Consider the following 27,983-nt stretch of genomic DNA (forward strand, 5'->3'; position numbering starts at 1 on the left):
GCAGTTGAAAGTACAGGTTGTCAGCCACATGTATGCTCCTGTTATGAAAAGGTGAAATAAAGGAACACCACGAGGCAGAGGAAACTTGGCTTGAGGCAAGTCAAGGAGAGCTCTGAAGGCCACAAGCCCTCCCCTCAGTTTGTTACTCCTGGTCACCCATGTCAGTAAGAGGGTCAGTGCAGAACTTGGACACAGAAGGTAGACTTTGCCCACTTAACAAGTTTATTCCTGTTTATTGCTGCCACTAGCAGGCTCCATGAAGCTTACCAGGTGATACAAACTAACAAGAACTAGTTGCTGACACCTTTAGCCTACTCTTCCCTAGACTGTCCCCGCTAGGCTTGATTCTGATCAACTTGTGAGGGTACGCTTCTGGTGAAGGGACAAGGCCGTGGACCCAAATGGATACCCATGATGCGCAGACCACCACCCTCCCTCTCCCTCAGTCAGCATGAGTATGAAAATGATCAGACTCCAAGGACTCCTGTTCTGTAAGACTGACTTCTGACCTCTTGAGGACTAAGATTAGAAATTACCTAGGCCATCAGAAACATACGTGTGGCACCATAGCTCCACCTCTTCCAGACCCTCACACTGAGGCTATGTCTAAAAACTGTAGACTCTTTCCATATGACGTCAAAGAGCAGCATTCCCTCTCCTACCTTAGGGTAGTCTTAGCACAGCTTTTGCCATCCCATGTCCTGAGTGCAACGACAACTTTTAACTTTCTCCTGCTGCTATCCCTTCAGCAGGACACAAAAGACCACCTTCTCTGAGTACAGCATCCCCTTTCTGCCTGACAAGATACGCAGCTTCACCGCCTAGCTTCAAGGCAAACCTCACTGTCAAGATGCCGACACTCCCGCTCTGCCCCTTGCTCAAGTTTAACAAGCACCTTTCTGCTTTTTCTGTATTTTTCCACAGCTGGCAAAACTCCCTGGAAAATTACTACTAGTCTCATCCCCCAAAATGGTCTTTTCACATTGCCCGGACAGTGTTAAACACTAGGAGCTGCTGAATCATTAAGACCACCACACAAATAACTGCCACTGTTTTCTCATACTCTGTGTGACTGCACCTGTTGTTCCTTACATTTAAGGTCATTTAGGGGGACAGTATTTTGGGTTATGCACACTCAGCAAAGGAGGGCTTTGGTTCATGAGGAGAACACAAAAGCTATGGCAAGAACTATCTTTACATAACCCAGTCTCAAATCCAAAGAGTTCCCACTTCTGTTCCCAAAAATAGAAGTTTCAGAGCTGTGTCACATTAAGAAAATAATCTGAGACATCTGGATAAAAACCAATTCAAGACACTTGTGTGTATCTCTACAGTGACATAAAAATATACAGTACTATGGAAACAAAGTCTGTTTAAGAGAACATCTGTTCTTGTTTATTCCCTACCCCAAGCAAGAAACCTTACAACTACAGTATCTCAACAGCCATTGAAGAGTCAAGGCAGGAAGGCAGACTTGGCATTTATAATAAAACCACCCATTCGCTATTTCAAGAGATTTTCCAGAATGGAAACAAATGAAGGAGTCCCTCTACACCAGCACAGCATTCCCAAAACAGCCTGATGACAACTGGAACTGGCTAGTCTGCCGTTAGCATTAGGTCTTACTCTAATTTCAAAATGGAAAGCTACTTCAGCAATTAAGACCAGAACTAGCCTAATTAATGGGGAGATAGGTGTGATGACATGCTACAAACATATTGGTCTTTTCTGGTTGTGGAGTTTCACAATAAGCATAGTCCTGTTAAGCTTTACAAGACATGGAATTGTTTTCAGAATTTCTGTATTGAAACCTTGCATAACACTACACTGAATTATGAAGCACATCCATTCAGCTTTGAGTGGTGTAAGTCACTATCTTCAAGAGAAGAAACAAGTATCAGAGCCAAGAAAATTCTTGTAATTCAAAGGCGTTTTTAAAAACCTTAGAATAATTGTAATCCTTCCATTTTACAGCGAACAACCAACTGCAGTTCAGAAGTATGAGACTAGAATTCTAGAACTCTACCCTTGCCTGACCCTTCCCAGCAAATGTCTCCTCACCTGTTTGCCCGTTTCATGTCACAGCATTTTAAGATGTCTGTCAAGAGCAGCAGGGGGAACTAACAGGTGGTATCTTACAAAGACATCCATTCCCATACCGCCCCAGAAGTTTCGCTCTCAAAGAATCCTGGTTTTACTGCATTGGACATCTAACCTGAGTGCAGAAAACACATGAGTACTAGCCCTAAGCTACTCTTCTCTGTTAACAGGCTCACAACCAACACCAAGTACAACATTAAAAGCGAAGGCCTGTATTTGCACATAGGCAGTTAGAAAATGTTGTGTCATCATACCTGCTCCATGCCTTTACTGTACAAGTCTTTTGCTCCTGCCACAGCAGCAAGATTGTTTGCCTCCGCTGTTGCCTAGAAAACATTGAGCACCATGTACCATCACAGCATTACCAGCCAGTTACACACATGTAGTTGCACTGCCCAGCACCCCCACAACCTCCAAAGCTTAGGATGGCCAGGAACCCAACCCCCCCAGAAGAAACAAGTGAAGGTTAGCAACATACATAAAAACACATTACTGACTAGGAGGATGTTTTCTTCAGCTCTCTAGTACAGCTGCATACAAACTCCCTGTTTGCCTGCGCAGGCTTTTAATCGTGAGCCATCTCTTCTGAATGCTCTACTGTTAATAAGCAAATAAGGATCACTAAACTATTAAATGTTAATCCTGATACACCACTACCTGTGAGGAAAAAGGCAAGCTTGTATTATTTCTGTATTATACATGTGCAGTTCTGGTGTCAGAATTTAAGATAAAGATTTGTAAGAATAATAAGACTATTTTCAACCTGCATTGGGTCAGGGACAGTTATTCTAGCTAATACTGCAAGATGTCAGCCTCTGTTCTCCGAGCCACCTTTATGGCATGCTACATAGAGGAAGCAGTAGCAGCCTTCATTTCATTGTGGTGAGTTTTCTGAACTCCCCCAAATAAAACACTCAGAACAGTCATGTCTTAATGAAGTGACACAGGAAGCTTAAAAAAACCCAGTCTTACAAACACAAAATGGTTTAAACTGACCCTAAAGCCCCACTTCATCCCAAACAATTCAAAAGTTCAACACACAGCTTTATATAATCAGTTTGTGTTCAGATAGCTTTAAAGCTGATTACATCCTCTTTGGATCAACCCAGAAAAGAAGTCTCAATGCAGTTATCCAATCTAGCAAACCCACAGAGAAGCCCAGCATCGCAAGGCAGTGGCAATAGTTGCATTACTGTAAGTCTTCTCCATTTTATCTTCTGCATCTGATGCTAAAAGCCCTCTGAATACAGTCTGAAAGATGCTGAAAAAATAACAAGTTACAGGAAACACATGCTTAGAAACTGAAGCAACTAAAATAATCCCAGCCAACCAGATATACCCCTGGCTGCATTTGGTAGCTAGAACTGAGGGAAGGCACAAGCATATACCCAGGCGACAGTTCAGATAGCTCTCTGAAGGTACGCAGCTCCTTCAAGAACTACAGCTCTGTGTGTGGGAGCTTCAGACCCACACCAGTCGTGATCTTCAGTTGCACTCATGAAGTATGCAAAATCAGATTATTTGAAAGAAAATTAAAATACCTGCAGCATAGATTTCGGATGAGGTAGCTCCTCTCCTTGATAGATTTTAATATAGGCCTAAATGGGAGAAAAAATAAAAGGTTTCTTTTTCCCAAGTGTTTAGGAATGAGGAGAAGGAGAAAAGAGGAACGATATAAAAAACGAGTTTGTAGATTATTTCTTTGTAATAACACAAAATTTCTTCACACAAGTCTGGCGTTCTCAGTTATTCCTAGTGCTTTAATCCCTTACTTCCCTGTGCATTTGAGGCTGGGGCCTAGCAGGATAGCAGAGCACCTTGAGAAAACACGGCCACTATCTCAAGAAGTGACAGGCTTGACAGTATGTTTCTGCTCCCTCAAATACATAAGAAAGCCTTTGCTAGACAGGGAATCTGCACCCAAAACAGGAAAGTGAAGATGACTATCTCACACACCCTTTCTGGCAAGAGGTCTGTCCAAACAGACCCCAGCGCTGGAAGAACCAGTACTTACATTTCCCCAATGCATCTTGCTCCCTTGAAGTACGGGAGAAAAAAAAAAAAAAAGGAGATCAAAGCACTAATGCAGACAGAGCTGAACTGCGAAAGCCAAGCAGGCAACCTATCCCTCTGTGCCCCACCCCACCAACCCTCAGGCACCTTTTCTCCCACCAGGGTTTCAGAAGGCTGGAAGAGAACACGTCCTTCATAACTTCTCCAGCCCACAAGACGGCCTGTGGTGCAGCCCTTTGGGACGGGTTAGTGCAGGGGGCACGGCAGGCAGCCGCCGCCATTCTGGCACTTCGGACAAGCTGTGCAAGTTTGACCAAGAAAGCCACTCTCACGCCTCAGGGGCTGGGCAGTTACTCCTCTTTGTGCTACTACTGCTCCCCCATCCCTGCTTGTCTACAGGCCTCTGCCTTGAGGGTTTTCCGCTGTAAAGGAGGAAGGAACAAGGTTATCAGGGTCCCTACATACACAATGCTCTAGGTTGTAGGACAACCTACAAAAACGTATAGTTATACAGGGCTCTGTTCCCTCGACACCCTCCTTGCTTCTGTAGCTATTTCCTCCAAGTAAAAGCCCTCCAGTTTCCAACTCCGACTTCATGATCTCAGCTTTAGATGCACAATCCCCAGGGAGCGGTCCTCTTTAGTTATGTAACCACGGTGCTACCCAGCACCCTGCAGGACTGCTCCCAGACTGGATACGAATCCAGCAGCTTTTCGATAGAGGAGGTTTTACACTCAGTTTTTGGGGTGCAGTCCTGTCTAAACTGCTGCTGAATGCACGCTCCCTACACTGCATAGGATCAGGTCCTACCAGAGAAGAAAGTGGAACAAATAGCAGCATGCAGCCATGCAAATACAGAGACTGAACACACAAGCTACAGAGTATTGATTTTATGCTTGTCAGAACAGCCGCAACTTCCTTTATAGAAAGTTACTTCATTTTACAAGTGTTGAAGAGTTCTGGTCTCAGTTTCCTCCCTTGCATAGCTTCTTCAGATCAGCCCAACTATATTACACCTTTAACATAACGCTCAAAAGTAGTAATGCAAAGTCAATGTCTTTAGTAATGAGTGCCAGTTTCTCCTACCAAGCCAGCTAAGTCATTCCAATTAAAAAAAAAAAAAAAAAGGTTACACACACCAGACCAATTCCTGGTGATGTAGGGATTATGTTATCACATTTCTGCTGGTGTCACCATGATACCAAAACAGCTCAAGAGTTTAACAGCTGCAAGTATCATACACAAATATTTCAGAGCACACAGTAGTGCTGCACATGCAAGTGTTCAGAAAGCATCTTCCCTGCACATTAAAAATCTAGAGGGGAATACCTGAAATTTCTCCTACATACCGAGCAGTTTAAGAGCTAGTTTTCTATCTGTACAATCTACATGAGACCCTCTTCAAAAAAAAAAAAAAACAAACCAAAAATAAACCAACAAAACCCCCACACAATCACACACACCCCACCCCCCCAAAAAACCCACCCCACAGCGCAGTTCTACTGATAGTAGTTTGCTAAGGGCTATACTGTTAGGAAGTTGCGTGCCAGTTCTAGAAAGTCAAGAGTAATGAAATGAAAAGTAAGCTGATCAGTGAGCGTCAGCCTAGTTATCTTATCTTCTCTGGGAACAGCATGCCCTAAAATTAGAATACTTTCTTTTAAGCCATTAACAGAAATAATTAGTATGAGTTTGCTTACCTTGAAGTATTCTACAAGATCTCTACAGGTCACCTTGGATCCACTAATCTCTTTTTCTACCAGGTTTTCAGGGGCAAGCAGTAATGGTACCAAATTCCGCAGTTCCTTCTTAAAATCTTCATCTATATCTAGTAAAATTCGATTTCAGAAAGAAAGAAAGTGTGGTTAGTTTTCTTTCCAATCTTACATTTCCTACACTGATAACACATGATCTTTCAAAATCCATAGTATTACAAATCTTAACTGAATTTTTAAGATGTTTAAAGGTTTAACTACAGCTTTAGTGAGTTCTAGGTACTCTTTAATTTTAACTTCAGACTGAGAGAACAAAGTTCCATAGCCCTTGTAATATTTGAAGTGCATTTCCCCAATTACATCAACATCTTACACGATAATCTCATAGGTCTGTGCCCTCAGCACAGAGGTGGCTTGCATCCCACTACCACAAATCCACATTTTTAGCCTTTGCCAGTCTGATACATCCTTTCCATTGCGGGACAAGCAGCAATTGGAAGAATCCTCACTGCCTCTCATTCTGCAGTAGCAGAACTCTACAGCTTTTATTTTAAAGTCATTCTAGCTTTGACCTTTGGTTTAGCAAGTTCTCAGAGAAAAAAACCTCTCAAATCTCAGAAAGTCTTTCATTTTGTGAATTCTTCCCTCTGGAATCCTTATTTAATGACCTTTAACTATGTCTCAAGTTATCAGATTACAATCAACAGCTAGACAGAAAGATATCTACCCCCTCTGCTTGCTTAACTCCTCCACCATCAACCTGCCAAAAAGAGCACACAATGCACATTTCTAGATTCTGTAGTTTCACCTTTTAGCCCTACATTTTTCTAATCACGCGCTTCAATAGGCAACCATATCAGTGTTTAACTTCCATTATAAAAGAAAATAAACTCATTGATCTGAATCAGGAAACACACAATGGAAAGCTTCCTACCATTCAACCTCCCATCAAAATTTGGATTTGTTGCAACTTTAAGACCAGGGTGTGGCAACAGGAAACAGCCAAGATTACTGAAACAGGAGTGAATATGCTTCCGTACATTCTGTAGCTCTTCATGTTGGTTTTGCTTTACCTAAAGAACAAAAAAAGGTTGTAAGAACTGCCAGGAGTTTTGCAGTACTGCAGTTAAGATTAAATATCAGCTTAAAAGTAGTGTTTAAGCTTTCGTTCCTGAACCTAAAAATGTCAAGTTCCAAACCCTAGAACCCTTCGTCGCAGGTGTATTCTATTAGCACAAAGAATAGCTCAACATGCATCATTCATTATCTTGACAGTAAGTTAAGTTCGAAGACCACACAAGGACTACTGGAGATAACCTACCTGCAATCTTTTCTCTAGGAACTTTTTTCCTCCTTCCAAGCCATATGCATGTTCATAAGGATAACTCCAATCTCTGATTAAGAACATTAGTGTCTGTAACAGGAAGAACATTGGTAGGGAACAGCTTGCACCATTCCTAAAGTCAAGCATTATGAAGCAGCCCTGTAGTTTTGTGGTACAAGTGTCTGCTTGTTTAAAATAACGAAAAAACCCCAAACCACCAAAACCGCACACCAAACATACAAATGCAACTCGCTCCTTATCTGAAGGGAAGTACCCAAGTGTCTCAAAAAGACAGTTCCCTGTTCCATGGCTTTGCCTTTTACTATCCCACAGGGATTACGCTGTCCCCTCTACCATCAGCTGAAAAGAAACCTTGACATTACTCTTATATCAGATGAGCTGCTTTACAAAGAATGCATCTTGCCTGGGCCAATCACAAGAACACTGGGGACTCAAGAGTCTTAAAATTCACCAACAGCAGTTAGTAGTGAGTTACAGTTACAGTACAGAGTTAGGAGCAGACTACTACCCTTATAGGTTACGGGGGATACTTCAGGATAAAAGAGAGATCTCAGTCTTTTGTCTTCACTAAACAGACGAAGCCTCAAACCCTTCTCTGGCCTAGCAAACAGTCAGGAGATGCTAGCCTTTTGAGACTTTTACCACTGAAGCCAGTAATGCTTCAAGTACATGAAATGCAGCATGGGCCTCCTCAATGCTATTTCTTAGAGGCTACAGCACCTTTACTCGGAACCATGTACCACCAGAAAAGACCAACTATACCTCAAAGAGTAACGAGTAAGAAGGCAGCACAAAACATCTCCACATCACTCGACACCTTCATTCCTTTTATGCCACGTAACTCTGGCACAAAGCCATACTTGCCCAAAATGTGACCCTCTTCAGCATTTTTCCATTGTGTTTTTGCCAAGAAATGTGGTGACAGGGAAGGAAAAAAAATCAGTCTTGCAAAGAACAGGCTAGCTTCAGTCTGCCTAATTTCTCTTCATAAATTACCCTGAGCTCATTTTCTACACATTCAATTGCTTAAGATCCATTTAACATACACAGTTACCTGAAACGGCTTTTGGTAAATTTCTTCCATAGCTAGTCGTCCATATTCTGTAAACAACTGATAGAAAGAAAAGCATAAGGGTGTCGCATATAAAACACATTGCTGCAAAAAATTCTATTATGTCACTAGAAAATAAAGCACTTGATCTTAAATCTTATTATGGGTTGAGAATGGCCAGTACACCTCAAGAACAAGTACAGCAATCCTCAGTAAAATTCAGGTAGGAGACAACTCCACTAGTTTCATAGCACCATTCCGTAACTGTCAACACACCAAAGCTCTAAGTGGGTAGCCTGTGGGCTATTGGCAAAGGAAAGCTGGCTGCATCTCTCAGCAAGCCAGATTCCAACACTCGCTTCCTAGGCTAAGAAGCTATGCCTATGTAAAATTTGCCCCTTACTTCCCACAAAGGATTTATTCCTGGAAACCTCAAGGAACTTGGCTAGCGCCAATCTATCAGACACTGAAATACAAGCCAAGTTCAGCAGCTTCCCACATCTCTACTTCAGCCCGTGACCTTAACTGATAATTGTTCCTTCCTTCCAGTATAAAGGCAAGCGTCAGCTGTCTTCCTCTCATTGCTTTCACCATCTTTAATACCAGCAGCAGCATTCTTCACTGGACTGAATGGGCCAGACAACCCACAAGAACACAAGACATGGACTGTGCTGGGTGTTCCAGCAGAAGTCAACACTGTCAGGTTATTACAGATCTTGGAGGTCAAGATGATGGAAGCACACACCAGGATCCTCTAGTACCAGGCAGCTGTTCCGCATTAAAACTAACTCCTGGAATATTTCAGATGAACTTCATAGCTAAAAGGACGGTTTGCCCTGTGTTGATCACAAGAGCATCTGAGAACTTAAAAGACTAATTTAACACAAATTAACTTCCAGTCCCTTGTGACCCTCAGCAAAAGAAGCCCCGAAGTGGCCAAGTACCCACATGAGACTGACTCCTTTGGTCCTAACTCCCCACCCCATTCACTTCCCTGCTACACAGAAAAGGTAGCCAGAGACTAACAATATTTCAGAATAACAGAAACTCCTGTTGTAACAGAAGTTCAGAATATCCTTCCTTCAGCCCACAATTCCTTGCTCCAACTTTAAATGCATGGTTGTCCCCCTGCCCACTGTGTATGTCCATCATCCTTCTCTCCCCTTCCTTCCCCCATCTCACCCTCCTGTATAACAGAACAGGATTGCTCTATTCAGATTGCACTGAGGCTCTCAAAAGACCAAAGTCATGAGGAAATCGTGGCTTTCAAATAATTAGCTATGGCTTTTTTTGTTTGCAGTGCTTGGTTGTGGGGGGGGGAAGGGGTGTTGGTCCAGTGATACAACTCTGTTAACTGAGAACAGCATCACAAGACTATGTTTAGTTAGTGCTCTTCTACTTCCAGTACTGGCAGCCAGTCTTTTGCAGCACTGACCGAGACAGAAGTCCTTTCAATCAGAAGACATGTAAAACAGTTTTAAGCTGTGACAAGGTCATGGCCTGAGCACAGGCAGGCATTTGTTAATACACAAGCTAGCCTTTAAAGCTACAGGTTTTAGGTTAAGGAGATAAGGTTCTTGCACCATTCACATGAAGCCAGAGTTCAGTAGCCTTTGACTACAATGTTCCATAGAGAATGTTCCATGAAAACTACATAGTCGAGACTGGAAAACTCTTTCCTGCTTTTGTTTCTGAGCATACATAAAAGTCTCTAGAAGTTTCTCAGTTGAAAAACTAGAGAAGGCTTCTGGGCAGAAGATACTCTTTCTGCCCTGATCCAAGCTCCCACATTGCTTTAGAAACTGGTCATAAAATAGCATCCACTATTTTAGGGAAAATGGAGAGAAGCTAGAACTTTCTCTTTAAGCACTTCCATAAATCATTTTGCTTTCTCATACTTAAGAGGAATTTCAGGACTTACCATATAGAGAACAGACTTCAGAAAGATAAGATTTAGCCAAATTAGAAGCCTGTGTTATTTTACCTCTGCACTGGCACAGCAGAAGCAACACAGCATCAAGAAGTTGAGGCAAATAACGTTCTTATAGGCAGCACTAGTTTTAGCATCAGGTCAGCTTCAGTGATTTATATGACGTAGCAGGCAGCTCCCAAATCACAGTTAAAATAGTAGTAACTTCAAAAACAAAGTCAAGACTATCAGTTCAGAAGCAGCTTAAAATAAATTCAGTATATTCTTACTTGCAAATGTTGAAGGTCATCTTCCTGAATATTCTGGGACAAGTTATATACCTGCAAGAGACAGCAAAAGAATTACTGAGTAACATGAAACCATCACCTTACATTCACATAGTCTGTTTTAGGTATCTTGAGTATTTTTACCCCCTCTAGAAAAGTCTAACTACCTGAAAGTCAGCAACTAGAAAGATGTTATAAGGTGTATAAGGAAGTCGCTTCCTTATATAAAGTGCAAGGGACAAAACCACTGCTGACTACCCTAATCCTTCTCAGAACAGCTTCCCTCCAATGAAGCAAGCCAAAAGGAATCAGAGAAGACTGCTGAACGATTCAAATGACCACACAGGTGTGAGACAGGAGAAGGGCATGTCTGTTTTGCCATCTGCAAGTCCAAGTGCTCTAGGATTCAGTGAGCCAGCAGCTGCACCTCCAACACAGAAACAACTAGGTAGTTAGTTCACCAGCTTTTTTTGCTTTCAGATCTTCCCAGAGAAATCTGATTTTATCCAGGGAGCTCATGACTGTTTCAACAGCATAAATACTGAAGAGCAGTACACTCAAAGATGCATCAATAACCCACAACTTAGCCTAACCACACGAACAAAACAAACAACCCATCCACCAAAAACAATCCTACATGGCAGAAGTAGTACTCTACATACTCCTGTTACTACAACATGAAAGTATGTCTGAAGAAGGTCACTTGCCATCCCTCAAAAACCTGCTCACTTTTGGCACATTTAAGGCACAAGCTCAAAAATAGTTTTGGCCTGGTCAGAGAATTGTCAGAAGTTTAACAATAGCACCAATTCTAAGTTTAGCTGATCACAGTGTAATTCCATCCCAAACTGTATCTGAAGTCTTAAAAAAAGATTCCATAACACATCTGTACAGAAGCAGTTGCTACTTTGACATCTTTTTTGGGTTTGGGGTTTGTTTGCTTTTTTTTCTATTTCTCAGTCCAGTCAGCAGTTGAATTCAGCTTGGCCTCGAATAACCTTGATTCCACAGAGAAACTTATGTAGTATACTACACTGAAAATAAGACATTAAGTACAGAAGTTTAAATTAGTTGGAGGAAGATATGCAGGTGAACTTTCAAAGTGTGGCTAGAGACATATTCTTTGCATGTTAGGTGTGCATGACAGAGGGTTCCTGCCAGTACAGGTATTCTCACCTGGACAGAGCTTGTCATGGTGCTGAGAGCAAAAACCGTTGCACAGTCTTTGATAGTGGATTGGCTATCAAAGGCACCTTGGGTATCCATGAGTAGTACAGCAACCTAGAAAGTTTTAAAAAGTAGCAATAATTCAATAATGAACCAAATGGTTAACACTTTCAAACTCCAGGCCATCAGGATAAATTCTATTTCAAGTAGAACAAGTCTCTGCTCCTACACCTACTTACTAAACCTCAGTCAGCTCCCAGTGCACATGCTATGCATACCTACAGCTGAGTAGAGCAACAACTAGGGGGCCACAACATCACCCTGAAGTCCCTGGCCTTGCTACACGAGTTATCCTCTCCCACAGAAATTTTGTTCCTCAGTCCAGTGGCACACAGTGCAGAGTAACAGACACCTCTTCTGTAAGAATTTCAGCTCAGCTGACAACCCAGCATAGTTCACCAGTGCCAAGAGTGAAATGGTTACTTTAAAAAAAAATATATCTCAAAATAATAATTTTCAGAAGGAAACAAGATAATTGATACTGTCTGCCTGCCTGCTGGAATGACAAGGAATGAAATGGTCTTAATGATGAAAGCTAATCTGTCCAATTCCCTTTTTTAGGATCTACTACAATTCCCTTCCCTTTCAGTTAGGGATGACTGATAAGCAAGGAGGAGTTATTTGTCCACAGAGCACAAACAGATCCTTGCAACTTAAAAAAAAAAAAGTCAAGTCAGACAACTGTTTGGTTAGCTATGAAATTTGATAAAACTTCCTGCATGCCCCTAAACCACTACCTGTTTAAGATCAGCATCCCTTATTAATTGGCCATCAGATGTTTCCTTTGCAGACGTGAAGGGTATGAAAGCTAAACAACCAAGAGCTCATGGTTCAGGAGAACATGAACAGTTCAAGATACGCCACCAGTACTATGGAGCAAATATTTATTAACAAACATTAACATTTTGTTTCAACATGAAGATAAACACCTACAACCAAACTTTGTAGTTAAACTGACTTAGAGTTAAAAAAGATGAATCAGCTTTGACTAGAATAGAGTTAGTGTCTTTTATCCCACTATTAGACTTAGTCCTTTTTTACAGACTACCTGTTAAACTACATGGAAGAACCAGCTTCCTGACATTGAAGCTATTTTCAGTACTTATAGCCATGCATTCCATTTCACTAAAATACAGCTACAAGCTAAAACACATTCTCACCTCTCAAAAGACAGTGTTTGCTACGGAGCTGTTCTTATCACAGTGTCTATATATGGTATTTATAGCCATTACAGTTTTACAACATCCACAGGATAACCCACCCATTAGCCTGGACAGAACAGACTTTGCCAAAACAAAGTACTCTCAGAATGGGACTATTGTTGGAGACCGAATCTTACAACCCAGCAGGAAAGTTCACGCTTGCACTGATATGAGGTTTCCAAATATGTTATGGAGCTACTGAATGCAAAGGAAAGCAAGTGGTGTTTGAACTGCCTCCATGAAACCCGTGGCATTAAAGATAGCTACACAGATGCAAAACCCCTTATGTACACCTATTTAAGGTCAAGCACTTACCTTTGTCCCATTGGGTTTATCAATTACAAACACTTCACTCCAAATCTGAATGCCAGTGGTTTCCCGTTCACATCCACCCCTCCATGTAAACCCAGTCAATGGCTCAGTGTTTCCACCTATCCAGCAAGGAGAAGTCTAGAAAACAAGAGAAGAAACTTATTTAAAACCAAGGATGATTTTTTTTTTTTTTTAACATGCTATGTTTTAGCAAACATCCACATTGTTCTCTCGGACCCAACAGGCTACTACAGAAAATACTAAACCACAATGCTACTCTACTGTCATTCGGCCTTGCTACTTGCATCAGACATGACATAAGTAAATGAGATGAGCAGACAGAAAAAAAAAAATAAAATCAGAAAATGAACACAGGATATCCAAGTGAAGAGAACCACAGCTCTTTACAGGTAAGCTGTTTGGGGTTTCTGTGGGTGTGCATTTGTTTCATTTCGTCACGCACATACACCTGTACTACAGAGACTACGCAAAACCTGAACAGCTTTCCTCCAGAGATTTTTTTTATCCCAGAAGATCCTTATGCATCCACTTACTACTCTAGACATCAAAACCCCAGGCCTGCTTTGGGCTTCAGTACATGCCACGATACAGTTTTGCAATGCTGAATTGCATTTCACAGTCAATGGACTGTGGCTTTTCACTTTTTCAAAAGGATCTGTTACATTATTCAACAATATACTCCATAAGTTTATACAAGAATACTTTTTCCCAGTTTGATCCAGAAATTATCCTTACTGGTAATAATTCAGACCAAAACTACACAGATCTTTTGACAAGTCCCTCAATGAGCACTAGATATGACCACATTTGATTTCATATGTGATTCATGTCACAGAAGACTTCGGTGACTTAACAATCACAACTTCAGCTGAAGCCACTTCAACTTGTGGATTATGCACTTAAGTCTCTCTCTAATTGACCTTTGCATCAGTTTGATACACTCCTAGCTTGTTATCTTTGTCTTTCCTTAATTAACACTCAATATTTCAACAGTCTCCATCCATTAAGTTGGCCTGAAAGATAGAGAACAGTTGGGAGGATGAAAAAGATTACTTTGTTCCTACATGAAATCAAGCTAGAAAGTGCACTACAATTTTATATTGGTCACCTAAAAGTTCGCTTCTCTCAATATATTCCACACCAAGGACCAATACAGTTTTATTTGCATAGTACCGTTAGTACACAGTGCACCTTGCAGATTAATACAAGCTAAGGAGGTCATATGCCTGAAGAAAAAAAAAGCAACAACTTTGAAATCTAAATTTACTGGTGTTGCTGCACCCAACTCTTAATAAGACTTAAGCTGCAACAAGATCACAGGATCCTTGCAGCAGTTTGCCAAGTACACAACTGCTGCATTTTGTGGCAGATTATTCTGTTCCATTTCAAACAAGCAACCATAACACTAAGTATCAGTGCTTAAAGTGAGACACTTCCTCCTTGAAGTCAGTAACCAATCTCAGCCATGCCAAAATCCTACCTGTGACTTCAGCTGGTACAGGTGGTATTTTTAGAATGGTAACTTCCCATGACCTCCAGCTCTTGGTTAAGAGAAGAAAATGGGATTCTGAAGTATCTCAGCAAGTCTTCCATCACACACATTAATATCCATAAGGGAGGATATCCCAAAATTGTTTGATTAGTTTATAGACTGAATGCAGATCCTTTAGTATTTTGTGCAGGATCCAGTATTTAGTTCACAGAAAATAAAGACTTGTAATTAAGCCCGACTGAAGATGGAGCGATCAGGCTAAAGAGTACTCTAAAACTATACCAAGGCCTCCCCTCCTGTACTGAAATCTGCATAAGCATAGAGGATACTATTTGACTTCACACAATTCAGCAGTGTTCAGAATAGGAGGCATTGCACTTTTCTTCTCATCCCCAACTCCCATCAATCAGTTTGCAGCAGCTCTAATGCTTGTTAAACTTTTTCCCTAAGCCAGTTTACATCATTGAGCTGGCAGTAAAACAATTCAGCAAAGTGCAGCGTCTTCCGATGCACCATTGAGTTGGATCAGCTAAGGGCCTGCAAGCTTTACAGCTTCAGAATGCAAATGCCTGGCCAGAAACAGCACATAGAGAGCAAGACCTCTCTGCTTTTTGGTAAGAGACAGTTGTTACAGTAGATGGCCAAGTTCACCTTCCTCTTCAGTTTAAGTGAAAAGAACAAAAGGTATTTTGAAGGACACCTATAGAAAACTGAAAAAAGTGATTGCACAATAAAGGGAACAGAGGTATGATATTACACAAGGCTGAAACAATGTTTCAATCCATTTTACTTTATGAACTCTTGTTTTATTTCACAATCTGAAAGAGTATTTGCTTAAAGCCCACCCCTTCTATTTTTGGAAGGAACAAGCACTACCCCTACCCAGCCGTCATCTAGCTCAGATTGCTACACTTCTTGGGAGTTTGGGGGTATTTTTTTGTTTTATTTTGGGGTTTGTTTTGTTTGGTTTGTGGGTGTTTTTTTTAATGTAAACAGGACACTTGAGAACATTTATATATACACACACAGAAAGAAGATCACCCACTGAACAGCTGTATCAATGAAACATTTATTCCTCCCTAGATTAAGAGTCTGAAGAAGTTGGGAGCATCAGCTTGCTACTTTGTATTCCTCCTACCATAACCTCAGTGTCTTTCTTACGGAGCTCTAGGCAAGTCAGTACAAAGAATTCAACAGCAGGCACTACTGGGGGAGAGAGAAAAAATAAGTCTTCATCTGCCAGCTACCAGCAGCTTCTTTGCAATATCCCCATCTTTCTCGTAACTGCAGAGTTCATCTTGATTTCTCCTCAAGACAGCTAGCACAAAGGTAAAACAGATGTAGTCATGGTTAGTTTCTGCTACCATGAATTCCAACTCCAAAGAATAGTGACTGAAAAAAGAATCAGTTCTAGTTTGGGGGGGTGTTTGTTTAGCTGTTTTTTTTTTTAAGAGCTTCAAAAAAGCAACAAAATACTGAGTTGTCAATATTCACTATGCAGATTACAAGAAACACACCACAATCTGTGCCAGGCAGATGCATATGCTCACAGGAGGCCCTACTCCACCTTCTCTGCATCAGCCAAGAGTTCGAAGTATAGTAGACACAAGACAATACCAGCCAAAAGCTACAAACTAAAAGAACAAATTAAATTTTGGATGAGGCATTCATTAACCAATGACTTAAAAGGATTTAAATTCTTCTTGAATTACATTCAGAGACACATTCCAAGCAGCAAACTTTCTCCCTTTTGCCATACCTCAGATTTAAGCAGATTTAGTCCTACAATAGCTATCTAATGAGACTCTTCTGTCTGCAACAATGGATAAGTTAGTGCTACAATACCATTTCAGGAGATTAAGTCAAAGCAAGATTCCTCCAAGCCACCACTTGGATGAATCCTTCCCGAAAGCCTCAACTAGAAGACTACCATGATCCCTCATTCAAGTTCTTCTCAGGCCCACTTACACTGGGACACCAAGAAGTTCCCTCAACTGCAGGAAAATTTATATTGAAAACCTGTCACTTAAATACAGTTCTTCACAGAGTAGAAACAAGAGCAGCTGGCTTGCCCGTGCCCAAAGAAGTAGGAAAAAAATTGACCTGCTGTATTTGCGCTCAAGTCAACAAACACAAAGGTGAATTACTAAAATACTTTTCTCCTGCAGGGAAAATCCAAATTACTCACCCTGTTATACATGTATCTAAGCATGAAGTCCAGCAGAAAAGATTTTCCTTTGCGGAAAGCTCCTGCTACAGACACAACTACTATGTTAAGATCTTTGATGTGTTCCTGAAGCAAGATTTTTTCCAATGCTTCTTCATCTAATTCAAAGTTATGGTCATCTTCATGAGCAAGAACAATCTGTATGGGGCGTGGCTTATCCAAATCCACCTCATCGTCGTCAGAGTCTGGCAGGGCATCTGAGTCAGGTAGAGCATCCTCCTCCTCCTCTTCCTCATAATGCTTACCTGCAAAGTGAGGGGTTACAATACATTAGTAAGTCAGCTTAGGGCACTAGACATTTCTTTGAAGTGAAGCCTTGAGCTGAGCTTTCATTCCCTGCAACAAGAGTGACATTCTAAGGAATGCACATGTGCAGACAATGAGATCAACAGCAGTTCCCTGTCCATCAGCTCTGCATATAGTCTACATTTCAGATCTTCACTCTCAAGGCTTCAAGAAATCACAAAAGAGCACTGGTTTTCAGCATCAAAACTCCTTTAAAAGGCTTCTTGAGTATAACTTCCACCAAAAAGCAAGGGCTTTTTATCTGGAAAAAATTTATTGGTTTAAAATAAGCTCCAAAGAGGATCAAAGAAGGCCGCTTTTAGATCATCACCTTCCTATACTACTGTAAGGGGGGAGAAACCCCCCAATGTTTTCTGTCAGTTTTGCTTGTCAACACATACAAGCAAGATCACCGATCTAGTATGTAACCCCAAGATCACATACATCAGCAGATGACTAAATTTCTTTTTAATTCCAACATGTTACACCTGTTCCATTTTTCAATACAGCACAGACTTCAGAGTGCCTATACACTGCTTGCAAGATGATAAGCTCCTGAGCATGGGCAAGGCCTAACACTTCTGGGATAAGAAAAACAAAAAACATTGAAGTAGTTTCTGGCTTCATGCTTTTCCTATGACACATTATTAAGGAAAATTTTCAAAAAGAGTTAGTACTTACTGTTGTTAAGAGAGTATTTTAGAAACTATTTAAGAATCAATACCTTTTCAGGTTCAACCAGTAGCTGAAAGAACTGTAACTCAGATGAGATTTAAGCTACTAATGAATAATAAATTAAGGTAACACAGCCCTTCAGACATACCATATCGGTACTATTGTGCTGTATTTTTCCAAATTCCAGAACTCAGGAGTTACTGGGTTAGAGGCCTAAAAGAAAACCAAACAAACCAACCCATACAGTTTAAGCCCTCTGTTGTTCAAGTAACACAACACTGAGGTCACACAGCAGAAACGAACTCTACCACTGGCCTGATCCAACTACTCCTATGAAGCACCTGGAAGTGCTTTTGTGGTTACAGAACTGCCTCCAACTCCAGATTTACATTTTGCCATATTTTATCAGAACCCCACGTGCACAAACCCGATTGAGGTACCTGCCTAGCCGTTACGTATCTGGGAACATCACCGTAAGATTTCAAGTACATTGAAGCGCTAGTCATGCTTGCATTTCCAAGCTTTGCTTTAACAAAGTCTCCAGTTACTTGATGCATGGCATGCAGGCATGTTACGTGGCCCCCATGCTTCCTGGGGAAGCAGGTTCTCTTGCAGGATGTGTCATGGGGCACCATGGAACACAACACTGTTTAATTCATTCATGGCAGAGACCCTGCCAATACCCACAGGATCTGCCAAGTCATTCCTGCCAGACTTTGCATCCTAGATACCATCCTCAGCAAAAGACTTACGAACAGTACTCCAATGTGCTGTTTTGTGGATGTAATGAGACATTTGAGTTATTACCGTGAACTTGAAAAAAAAAATTGGTAACGTGGTGACCCTGAAGTTTTTCCAGCAGCTATCTCTTCAGCTGTTTCTGACACCATTTCACTTCACTGCAAATCAGAGAGGATGTTTCCATTTCCAAGCATCAAACCTGTGCTTCCTCAAAGACCAGTGGCACTGAATCTTAAAAAAAATTGGTTTGAATATATTAAGCTAGTGTAGTACTCAGTTTGAATGGGAAGTAAGCTTGAATGCTTAAATCCTAAGCATCGAGAACAAACCCCAATGTTATCCAAGGGGGTGTGCAAGACAGTGTCTACCATCACCCTAACTCAGGGGTCCTCAAACTACAGCCCACGGGCCAGATACAGCCCCCAGGGTCCTCAATCCGGACCCTGGTATTTACAGACACCACCACCCCTGCCTGGGGTTGGGGGGGTGGGAACCAAGCAGCCACAGATGAGTCCCTGCCACTTCATCCACGTGCCGGCCCCTGGTTAAAAAGTTTGAGGACCCCTGCCCTAACTCAAACTGGTTGAGCAAGCAGGCCAAAAAATTCAATTGCACCACCAGGCCTGACAACTGGAAGGAATAACTTTAAAAAGAGAATACTGTCAACAGGACACCAAACTGTAAAAACTACATTGACACAATATTGGTCACCACTTCAGAAAAAAAACTCTCACCTTTAGCCTAAAGCTTTTGTAATCCCAGAAATTAAACAAGCTCCCTTTTTTGAAAGAGTTTACAAAACAGGTTTTGCCCCGTATCAGTAGCATCCTTTGTAAGGCAGAGAACTTGGGAGGATAGCCATGGTGACGTATGAAGATTTTGACAGTCAGAAAGAAAGCCTTCAGCTTCATATCCTAGAAACATAAAGGGAATAATTCTATTGATAAAAGCATTAAGATTAGATAGCTCCAAGAAGAGACACCTGTGTTTTAGCAAACAGATATTCACATAATGTATCAGTCTGCTTCTACATATTCTCCAGGCAACAAATTTAACTTGATTACTTACAACAGCCTTATATTCTTTTATTTAATTGCATACTTCACTTCAGCTGCAGTAAGGTGCAAGTTTTGTAAACTAAGGTAGAATGTAAAATAGTCTGAAGCAACATCTGCAACTTCTCTTCATTCACTTTGAGCCTGACATTAACCATCCTTTCCTACCTGGAAGTCACCAGAACCTTAGCAGACCTCAAAGCACCAGCTGTAGCAACATCCTTCTGCCAGTGCAGAGCATAGCCACCCAAAGCCTATTCAAGCCAAGAAGTTTTCCAAACAAACAAGTACGGTGGTATTTTATCATTAGTTATTTCCAAACAAGCAGATTCTTCATATCATAAGGAGATAGTACTATCAAGAGCTTACACACAGTATGTCCATTAAAAGCTCACAATGTCTTAACAGTGTTCTGAACCCTGGGAGCTCACTTAGCTCAGATGGGACATGAGAAGATTCATCTCAGACCCTATTCAATTCCTGTCAGATTTCACCTACCAGCAGAAATTGGAAGGTCAAGTCCAGAGCATCAAGTTGAGTGTTGGGGTTTTTTTTATTTTATTTTGGGTCAGGTTGGTTTGTTAGGTTTTGGTTGTGGTTTTTTTTTTTAAACTAGCCAGCCTCATGTATCTGAAAGCTCTCAAACTACCTACAGAAAAGGCCATCATTGCCATGAATCAAGCACTTTATACCATAGAGAACTACAGTGTTGACAGCTGTGAAGGAAACTTGATTCATCCAGAAGAGCTGGTTTGACAACTTCATGCTCAAATTACAGAGAACACCCTTCCCTTCAAGAGATTTTGAACTAGTTAGCAATTACCAGGATGGACATTGCACAAGTTGAGCGCGTTAACTGTAGAACAAGTGCTACTGCTTGTCCCAGCAGCATAATCAGCATTTGTTAACCTATCACACCCTCCTAGGTAGATGCCACAACCTTTTTGGTCTTTAATATGACCTTCTGGCTGCTTACCCTGTTACTCTGGCTAGTCACCATCTCAGGCAGCACTAGAGTACTTTGGAAGCCTTTCTAGAAGGCTTCAGCATCCTAGGCAGAGGGATCACATCCCACTTCCAAGAACTACTTCCAGAGTAGTCTCTCAAAACAATGGTCAGGACAAGAACTTCCACTTCACAGTCCAGTTTACTGCAAAAGCTGCAGAAGCATCATAGTAAGTAGTTCATAAAATAAGCATACTGATAGCAACGTTAAGTCAGGCCAGGAGTTAATGAAATTCAGAACGTGAAGCCCTACTCCTTACTTGCCCCCCCACACCCCCTTCCTCACCTGCCCCAGCGCAGTCATAGTGTACTACCTGACACTCAGAATTCAAGTGAGTTTGTCCTAAAGCCCAGTCTAAGGGCCACAAAGTGCTCCAGGTTCTTGCAACAATCCAGTCGTGTCCCAGCAGCCCACGTATAGGAATGGATGAGGATTAACTTCAGAAGAGGTGGTGTTCACAGAATGACCATCCCTACACTGAAGTGTTTCTAGCCAACTGGACAGTAGCTTGGACTTGCAAAGCTCATGGCAGCCTACCTGTATAAGTCTCCATGACAACACATTCAGTACTGCTACAGAGACAACCAAATCAACAGACTTTTGTTATTTTGGGGGCTTTTTTGTTGTGGGTTTTTTTGTTTGTTTGTTGGGGGTTTTTGTCTTTTTTTATCTTTTAATAGTCCCTCTTACACTTTGAGAAGTCCAGTTCCATCCCAGTAATGGGGTTATGGACCCAGCACATCTACCCCATACATCCACACTCTGAGACTGGATGTTTCTGAGGCATGGCTGATGGCTCCTTGCACTGCATGCAGAACAGCCAGGCAACACTGCTTCCTGCCAGACTACTAAACGCAGGCTGGTAGATTCATCCAACTCAGAGGGCAGGTCTCAGTGCTGTTGGAAATCCCCATGTGCACAAGAGACTAGACTTCAGGCTTTGAGTACATACAGAAAAGCTCTCATCTGTCAAAGTATAAGGACTAGAGCTTGTAGCGCAGTGTTGTGGGCCCAGAAAGCCACGGCTACATTTCTCACACACCCCACTTCATCTGACCTTTGAAGCTTCCATACTACTGAACTAACATACTCCAGACTACAGTCATATCTACCACTGTGGCTGGAGCTGATGCAAAAAGATCACTGACTGGACTTGCTCCTGAAGTCTGCCATTCATTCAGGCCTATTACTATGACTGTTTGCAAATCATTCCCTACCCTGTTCTGGCTTCTTCCAACCTGAATCATTCAATTAGAGCATGTGAGCTAATGCACAGTTCTGACTCCACATAATCACTTCCTAACCCAGGTCAAACAGGCCAGGAGATAGAAGAGAAGCAATACTGTGCAGCAAGACACAGAAGCACAGAGGCTTGAATGGAAGCAAATATAGCCAAAAGAAGATAGCACTACCCAGTTCCATAGAAGCTCTTCACTCAGCAACAACTACAGGACTACTATTGACACTCATCAGCTAAGTATCCAGAACAAGCACCATTTGTTGAAATGCTAAGCCAGATTTTGAGAACAGTAGCTTCTTGTGTGTGTACAGTCACTATTTCAAATTAACAAACTCAACTAAATAACTTGTTTCTTAAAGTATGAGGTGAAACGAAAAGCTAATTCCTGCTTCCCCATGTACACAGCTAGCATCTGATGACCTATATGTCCTGCAGTGTAAGGACACAGGAGTGAGAACCGCCAGCTACCCATGCGCTGTGAAAAGAGCCAGTGTGCTTTAACTGCAAGTTCCTCCTTTTAAGTACATTAATTGAAATGAAGAACCAATATAGTCACACTTACGTTTCAACCCAAACATGGCTTGAGCTTGTTAAAACACATCATTCACATTCTTTTATAACACAAAAAAAGCACACACTAATTCCTAAACTCTGTTTTAGATACAGTATAGGTTTTTCATCAATAACTAGTTATTGCTTCTCTGGACAGTGGGTTGAACACAGACAACTGCACACAGATGCAGCATGACATTAAAGTAAATTTAAATCCCATTTGCTTTTTAGTGGCTTAAGGCTTGGATTATGATCAGTCTAAAGAATTCACTTTCATTAGCGTAGATGGCTCTCATCATTACTCCTTCCATTTGCTCTATCACATGGAGTCACTGTACATCTTCAAGCTGGTAGTCTTAATGCCTTGTTTGTATAGAAACCTGCACTTTGCTACAAGTCCAACTTCAAATCAAAACTTTTGGTGCCCCTAGATAATGCAGCTCTCAACATCCCTGAACTCTTATTCCCTGTGCCCTACAGACACCACACATTTGTGTCCACACAAAATCAACTGAAGCGTCCCACTCACAGTTCAATACAGATGCATAATAGATTCCCCCCCACACACACACCTGAGTGGTAAAGCAAGTTGAAGTGGGCTGCACGAAGCTCACACCATCTAACTTGAAATCTTGTTCTACCTCCACAGCCTGAAAGAGTTCACAGCTTGAATCAAAAGCTTAAAATAAGTTATCATGACAGAACTGCTGCACCACATTTAAATGTAATACATTCTCTCTGAGCTTCACCTAGGAAGTTTTCCTTAAGACAGGAGACAAACTGTTTAAATGTTTCTTGTTTTGGTGTAGAGATCTGAGGGAAGTGTAGGCATGTGTGAACTGAGTTCCAGAGCACAGAAGAAAAAAAAAAATAGGTTAACCTTCAAATCTTATTTCGACAAGGTAAAAAAATCTGGCACATCTACTGGGAGGGGGGAAAAATCATCACTAGATTTAAATCACAAAATTGACGTCCCCTTTTTTCTCTGGCAGTCCTACTCCATGCAATAAACTCAAGGCAAGATCCACATGAAAGCTACAGAGCTGCCACAGACCTTAACGCATCACTGCTTTCCTATTGCTGAGTAGTAAATACTGCCAAGTAGCTCATTTTAAGGCCAGAAATAATTAAATGTTTTGAATATTTCAGCTATAAATAAGACTGATGAGCTAAGTTCCAAAGACTTGTTTGGATATCCAATAAGACTGACAGGAGTAGGGGAGGGGGGAAGGCGCATTTCATTTAACTCTCTCTGTTCCTTCAGGGCAATGGGATGTTAAGGGACAGATCTAGAACTGTTACATAAACCGTGAGCAGAATCGAGAAGTACCTGAAGCTAAAATTCTGCCAGGGAAGGGAAAAAAGAAGATATTCGGATGACCTAGATACCTATGAAGTGTCATAACTAATCAAACATAGACCTGTCTACTCTTAAGTGCTTTAAATTGCTTCTCTGTTGAATGGTCCACATGCATGCAGGAGCAGACAGCTCTCCCCTGTGCCAAATACTGATAAGCTGGCATTTTGCATTCTCCATTTAAAGGGACAGAAAAGATAAGAGGGAGACTTCATTATAATGAAGATGTGCAGCAAAAAAGTTAACCCTTAAATTCAGCTATTTTCAGCAAATGCATACAAGTAAGAGAATACCAACAAGCAGAGACTAAGGCAGAAACAGAACCCTGACACAACCTAGTAAGTAACCCCCAAAAAATAGTTATTTATGTATATAAAAGGAATGTCTTTCTGAAAGCACATTGTGAACTTAGTAAGAAAGATGTTTCTCCATAGCTACAAGGAAAAACTTGAAGGGTAGGGATAGTGACAAAGCATGCTTCTCACCCTTCTTCCACTCTGCCTAAAAACCACAGCTATTATTAGCACACTCACTGAAGGACCTAACAGGATCTCTACCCACAGTATGGTTTACCAGTACTTTCCAGCCCCCTCAGAAAACACTGCTTTAGGAATACTAAGAGTAAGACAGATGAGAGCACTGAAAGGCCTCTTCCTTGCCTTCTCTCCCCTTTCTTACCCATCCCTCAGGTTCTTGAGGATGGAAATGAGAACACTGGATCTGACAATGCCCTAGTTCACCACGGACTCTGGAAACGGCAAGTGAAAGCTCCTTGTGAACACTGCAGGCTATCTGCATCCTTGCATGCCACACGGATTTAAACTAGGCAGACTTCTGCTTGTACTTCAGAGTGATTTTGTTTAAGGTTGTTGCTCACCCAAGAAGATTCAGTCAGTATTTTCTCATTGGTTTCAGCCATAACTACATTTTACATACCTTATATGTATTCCTTGCATCAGCAGCTGATAATTTAAACAACTATCACCTAACTTAAACCAAGATTTTGAATGAGAAGGAAAGGGAGAAAATAATAAGGCAAGAGATGCCAACTCCAATTACCCCATGTTTGATCTTCAGATTACCAACCAGCGTAGGTTTAGTCACCCAGCTGCATCTGTTACCACAGCCACAGAGGAGCGCAGCAGCAAGCAAAGTGCTCACTTTTGCTGTACAGGGAGGCACAAAGCACTGGTTTTCAGACTCATTTCCAGGATAAACAAGCTGTCAGTCAGAACACCAACAGGTTTACGGAAACAGTGCAAGCTGAGAAGGCTTCAATTTTTGCTTTTTGATCAAACCATGCTTCTAACAACTTCAAGCTTCTAAGCAAAAGTGATCTTAGCCCAACCTCCAGTTTACACTTAGCTTCCCATCTCCATTTAAGTTCCTGCAGCTAAGAGCCTCCCATCCAGCTTTTCCAGCACTGAACTCCATAATTCTGTTTTAGTAAGAAGTTCTATATTTCATTTCAAAGAATAAAGAGCAGTACAGGAAGAGACAGTTTCTTAAAGTAAAACCAGTCTTCTCTAGATTATGTAGCTAACAAAACTGATAGAGTAACTACCTCCAGAAACCTTCATGTAGTATTTCATTTCCTCCTTCCTCTCACTTCTCAACCTTTCTTAACCTGATAGCATCACTAACACACCCACCAGATGAAAGGGAAGTGTGAGCAGGTGAAAACACAATGCCCAGATCAACAACTCGAACTGAAACAGAAAAAAAGCCCCACACAAGTCAATTTAGGGAGAACTGAAACCACAAGTCACATTATGTGTGTGTTCACTTCATCTCCACTGGAGGAAGAGACTTCTTGCACAGAGCCATGACAAAAGCAGTTCTCAGTCCCAGCTGCCAAGCACAGAGAGAAAGAGGCCCCGGCTGCCGCATCACTTTTTCTGCAATTAATTCCTAACAATTGATACAGCACCTAACCATGCCCATACACTTCAGAGCCCCATGCCTACTCTCCACAACTCCCAAGTCTCTGGCCAGACATCACTGCTGTTGCTGCACAGAAGTCCCTTTTTAAGACAACTCAAAGTATACTTATTCTGCCAACAGGACAGCACCAGTAACTGCCACCTCCTCTCTCCCCTGTTGCTTCTTCAGGCCTTCTTGAGTAGCACAGCTGAGTCTTAACCACCCACTCATAGAAGGGCTCTCCCACTCCTTCCTATTTCCAGCACCACGCAGTCCTACACTGCCTTTCCTGCTAATTTTGCCACACATCCAATGCTGCTGAGAGTCAAATCAGCTAAACAAACCCAGCCAGCAGAAAAAGCAATCCAATATGAAGTTTTCTACAAACTATCCTAATGAGCACTAGAACTGAAGGCAAAAAGCAGAGCTACACAGCTTCATCTGCAGGGCACAAGGTCGGTTCAGCTGTACCATTGAACAGTACAGGATTGCTGCCCTCTGTGTTGGCACCACCATCCTAGGTCCTGACAACTTATCTTGAACAAACACAGGGTGATGTGCTGTGCACTCCACAGCCTCTAAAACAGCTGAAACAGCACAATTGAGGGGAAGGCACAAGCTGCTCGACTAGTCACTGGTGCCAAAAGAAAAGTTTAGCTTTGTGACTACAACCTAGTTAAACTGGAAAACTTCTCCAGACTCTCAGAACTCACAAGTACAGTTAAGCATGTTCATGTGGAGACTGACTTAGCGATATGCGATAACACTGCAAAGATGGGTAGACAACTGGGCTGTAACTGGATCAGATTAAGTGTTGCCAAGGATTTGTCTAGATCTGAAACAGTTCAGATTTAGGCTAGGCTAGCAAACACATTTGTTACCCTTCACTTAACAACAGTTTCCTTCCTTTGCAAATGGAGGTTAACACCAGTTTCAGTTTTTCCAGTAACACAGGCCAGAACATGTAACTGGTGGGAAGACCTTGAGCCTAGCATAGTCCTTCCTGCACTACAGGAGCATTCCCTTGCCACAAGGACGCTGTAAAACACTTAGACTTTAGTAGCTCAGCTCCACACAACAAGCACCTTTGTATCAGTTCAAAGGGCTCAAGACTTACCTAAACTTCCTCGACATCATTTATGACACTTGTTACCACAGAAACCTCAGCCACTGCTAGCAAAACAAGTCTTAACAATAGAAGCATTTTTTGTTTCTTAAACAGCATTTTGCCCCGAGACAGAAAGTGTTGTTGTTATATGTACACTTACAGCTGCTGGCCAGTCAAGCCTAGTGGAGAGTATATAGCATGGAGGGGAAAAAGAAGAAAGTAACCCCATAGGTAAGGCAAGCCACATCATCCTCCTGAAAGGAAGACACACAGGAGAGCTAATTATTACTGCTCTTCACATCAAGTTCTCATACTAGTCTGAATACATCTAGCCAATCTTAACTGCTTTTCTACAGGACAGCACACCGTATCGTATATTGGGACTACAAGTGGTTTAATATCCATCTTACAGTCTTTGGACAGTTTAAGACACCCTACCAACTGTTAGCTTAGTCTCTGTAGGTCATATTTATTATCCTCCTTCTGTGGATCCATGAAATCTTTCCTTCCAGCATACAGAGGACAAACACTGTGGAGAGAAGTCTAGGTTTAGAAGACTAACCCAAACAGAGAGAGATAGCAACATGCTGCTCGTTAAAAGCTCACAAAAGCTTAACCTAGTCAGTTCTAAGGCACTACAGAAATAAGTCAACAACACAGAGCACAGAACAGCTCGGTTTGTTATTTGATTAACGAAACAGTGATATGCCTGTAACTCAAAGTACTTAGACCAAGACTCTAAGAATAACATTCAGTCTATCATGAGCCAACTTCCAACCTCTTTAAAAGCACCAGTGTGCATTTTAAGGATCTTCTCAAGCAAGCAGGATTCCTAGTAGCATCTGAAGGTTCTGCAAATATTTAATCACATACACTATTTAGATGTTCAGAGTAGATTAGCATGTTCATTTCTACATTAGAAAATGCAACTTTTGCTTTTAAGCTTAATTTTTTCAATGTTCCTACCACCATTATTTTATTTTGAAATATTTTTGTCTTTTAAATCTCAGAGTACAGTATGTGGCAAGTTTTTAGTAGGTACTTATTTCTACAGTACTATTAGCTCTAGAAAATACCCCGGTTCTGTGCCCCACCCTCCAAAAGCATTACTTACTGCACTTTTCCAAACAATTTCTGTAC

General features: G+C 41.5%; 1 protein-coding gene across 5 annotated transcripts in view; it reads right to left on the reverse strand.

Annotated features, from left to right (window-relative positions):
* The window catches only part of ATL2 (atlastin GTPase 2), a 38,495-nt gene that overhangs the window by 4,769 nt on the left and 5,743 nt on the right, over nucleotides 1-27,983 (reverse strand). For 4 of the 5 annotated variants that reach the window (XM_055714826.1, XM_055714827.1, XM_055714824.1 and 1 more), the window contains exons 2-11: nucleotides 16,863-17,146; nucleotides 13,165-13,299; nucleotides 11,597-11,701; nucleotides 10,424-10,474; nucleotides 8,228-8,284; nucleotides 7,150-7,242; nucleotides 6,763-6,901; nucleotides 5,814-5,941; nucleotides 3,642-3,698; nucleotides 2,355-2,426 (exon numbers count right to left, since the gene is read on the reverse strand). In XM_055714826.1, coding sequence (XP_055570801.1) covers nucleotides 2,355-2,426; nucleotides 3,642-3,698; nucleotides 5,814-5,941; nucleotides 6,763-6,901; nucleotides 7,150-7,242; nucleotides 8,228-8,284; nucleotides 10,424-10,474; nucleotides 11,597-11,701; nucleotides 13,165-13,299; nucleotides 16,863-17,146 — 1,121 coding nt within the window. Of the gene's footprint in view, nucleotides 1-2,354; nucleotides 2,427-3,641; nucleotides 3,699-5,813; nucleotides 5,942-6,762; nucleotides 6,902-7,149; nucleotides 7,243-8,227; nucleotides 8,285-10,423; nucleotides 10,475-11,596; nucleotides 11,702-13,164; nucleotides 13,300-16,862; nucleotides 17,147-19,336; nucleotides 19,360-27,983 lie in introns of those variants that run through there. The other variant, XM_027801770.2, reaches the window with a different exon arrangement.

Source organism: Falco cherrug, chromosome 6, assembly GCF_023634085.1.
Source record: "Falco cherrug isolate bFalChe1 chromosome 6, bFalChe1.pri, whole genome shotgun sequence".
In the NCBI taxonomy this organism is placed as follows: Eukaryota; Metazoa; Chordata; class Aves; order Falconiformes; family Falconidae; genus Falco; species Falco cherrug.